Here is a 1,612-nt window from a genome sequence, read left to right on the forward strand (position 1 = left end):
ACTTGCCGGCAGGTATCGAGCGCAACCACGGCCGCTGGGCCAAGGTGATTAAGGCCATCCAGAACGAAATGACTGAGCAACAGGCAAAGATCAAAAAGGCAGTAAGTCGAACTTATTCTGGATCTTCTTGACATGTCAGCAGTGTGCTAATGCTTGTCTCACTTAGCTTTATGCTGGCACTGACGGTGATGACCATCAGGAACACCTCAACATCTTCAAGCTCACTGAAAATTGAACTCTGCGGGAGCACGTCATGTGAGCTGTCTCTTCAGCTCTGCACAAGAGTGGCGCCTCTAGTATGTGCCTGCCTCTCGCTCAACTTCCGATGTTTGGCATTGACTAATGCAGACCATCTGCAATAGCGAAAGACATTCTTGACAAATCCGACTGCGACTTCTGGGATTCAGCCAACAAGAATCTTGCAGAGATTCGCAACGCGGCTGACTGCAATCCCAAGAAGATGAACAAGATTTTCAGCAAGATCTTAGCGAATGATTGGGCTACTCACGGTGTCATTGAGGAGGGTGAGGATGGTGACATTCAGGCACAAGTTCCGGAGTTGCAGCAGACTGTTAACGAATTTGTCGGCAGTCAAGCTTAGTTTTACGGCAGTGCCACAATATATTATATTACCGCAATTGCAAGCACTCGATGAAGTTATCATTACATTAAGGCCGCGTGATGCACCTGCCGTGCGCTGTCGACTACTCCGCGAACTTGGCAAGATGACAGACTACCAGAGTTCCGAGGGTTGCAAATACACGGGTGGCTTCTACCAGCAAAGACATGTCTCTACCACCCATCTTCACGCCTGGCTTCCACCCGTGTCTGGAACTGCTCCGTGGCCAGAGGCGAAATATGATGAAATTTGGGTGCTCACATGTCTTATTCGGGCGTCATCGTCCAGGAACTTTCCAGTACCTCCCGTCTGGTCACCACCCGTGGAACTTTTGGCGGTGTACAAAATGAAGAAGACATGCAAGCCGGGTCCAATTCGGAGACACCCGGGGCAGACGTGCTACGTCATAGCAGTTTAGGGCAGGTCGCCGTGCAGCGTGCCTGAAACGCGCGCTATCGTCGTCGTACACGAAATGAGTTTTGGATAGAGAATAAATATGCAGCTACCATGTATTTTTGTCCATACAAAGTTTCATGTTAAGTAAATAAAAATACTGTGGCAAAAATTGTGGGGACAATTACCGCGACGTGACAATAAGGGTACCAAAGTTAGATAGCTTCAACGAAATTTCATGCAGCCTAGGTTGCAAGAGGTTGCAAGAGGCGCCTCCTAACGCACTCGGAAGTGGATCTGCCAGTCTCGCGCAGCCACAGGCTGCAGACCGATCAGTTCGAGGTCGGACAGCATGATGGCGCCGGGCCCCAGTCTCCAACGAGTGTCAGTTCTCAGACATTTCGCCAGTGATTCCTGTAGATTGCGTTAACAGGAGCGCAGAGGATCCAGATAGAGAGGAACATACGTCTAAGAAAGTCTGCGTGCAGGAGCTGACACGCATAGCTAGCTCTGCCCGAGTGGTGGTAGAGTGAAGAAGGATGGGGACCGACCAAGGCTCGTAACCAGGCCACTAGATGCATTGTGTCCTCGTAAGCATTG

The 1,612-nt window shown here is 50.2% G+C and overlaps 1 protein-coding gene across 1 annotated transcript; it reads left to right on the plus strand.

Moving 5' to 3' along the window:
- Positions 1-68: 68 nt before the first annotated feature.
- PHACADRAFT_195027 (uncharacterized protein) lies at positions 69-601 on the plus strand (the record flags this gene model as incomplete). The annotated part of the gene is made up of 3 exons (XM_007395287.1): positions 69-101; positions 167-185; positions 363-601. The coding sequence occupies 3 exons, from the start codon at positions 69-71 to the stop codon at positions 599-601; spliced, it is 291 nt and encodes a 96-aa protein (XP_007395349.1).
- Between the last annotated feature and the right edge of the window lie 1,011 nt (positions 602-1,612).

This window comes from Phanerochaete carnosa, assembly GCF_000300595.1.
Source record: "Phanerochaete carnosa HHB-10118-sp unplaced genomic scaffold PHACAscaffold_5, whole genome shotgun sequence".
NCBI classification, from domain to species: Eukaryota; Fungi; Basidiomycota; class Agaricomycetes; order Polyporales; family Phanerochaetaceae; genus Phanerochaete; species Phanerochaete carnosa.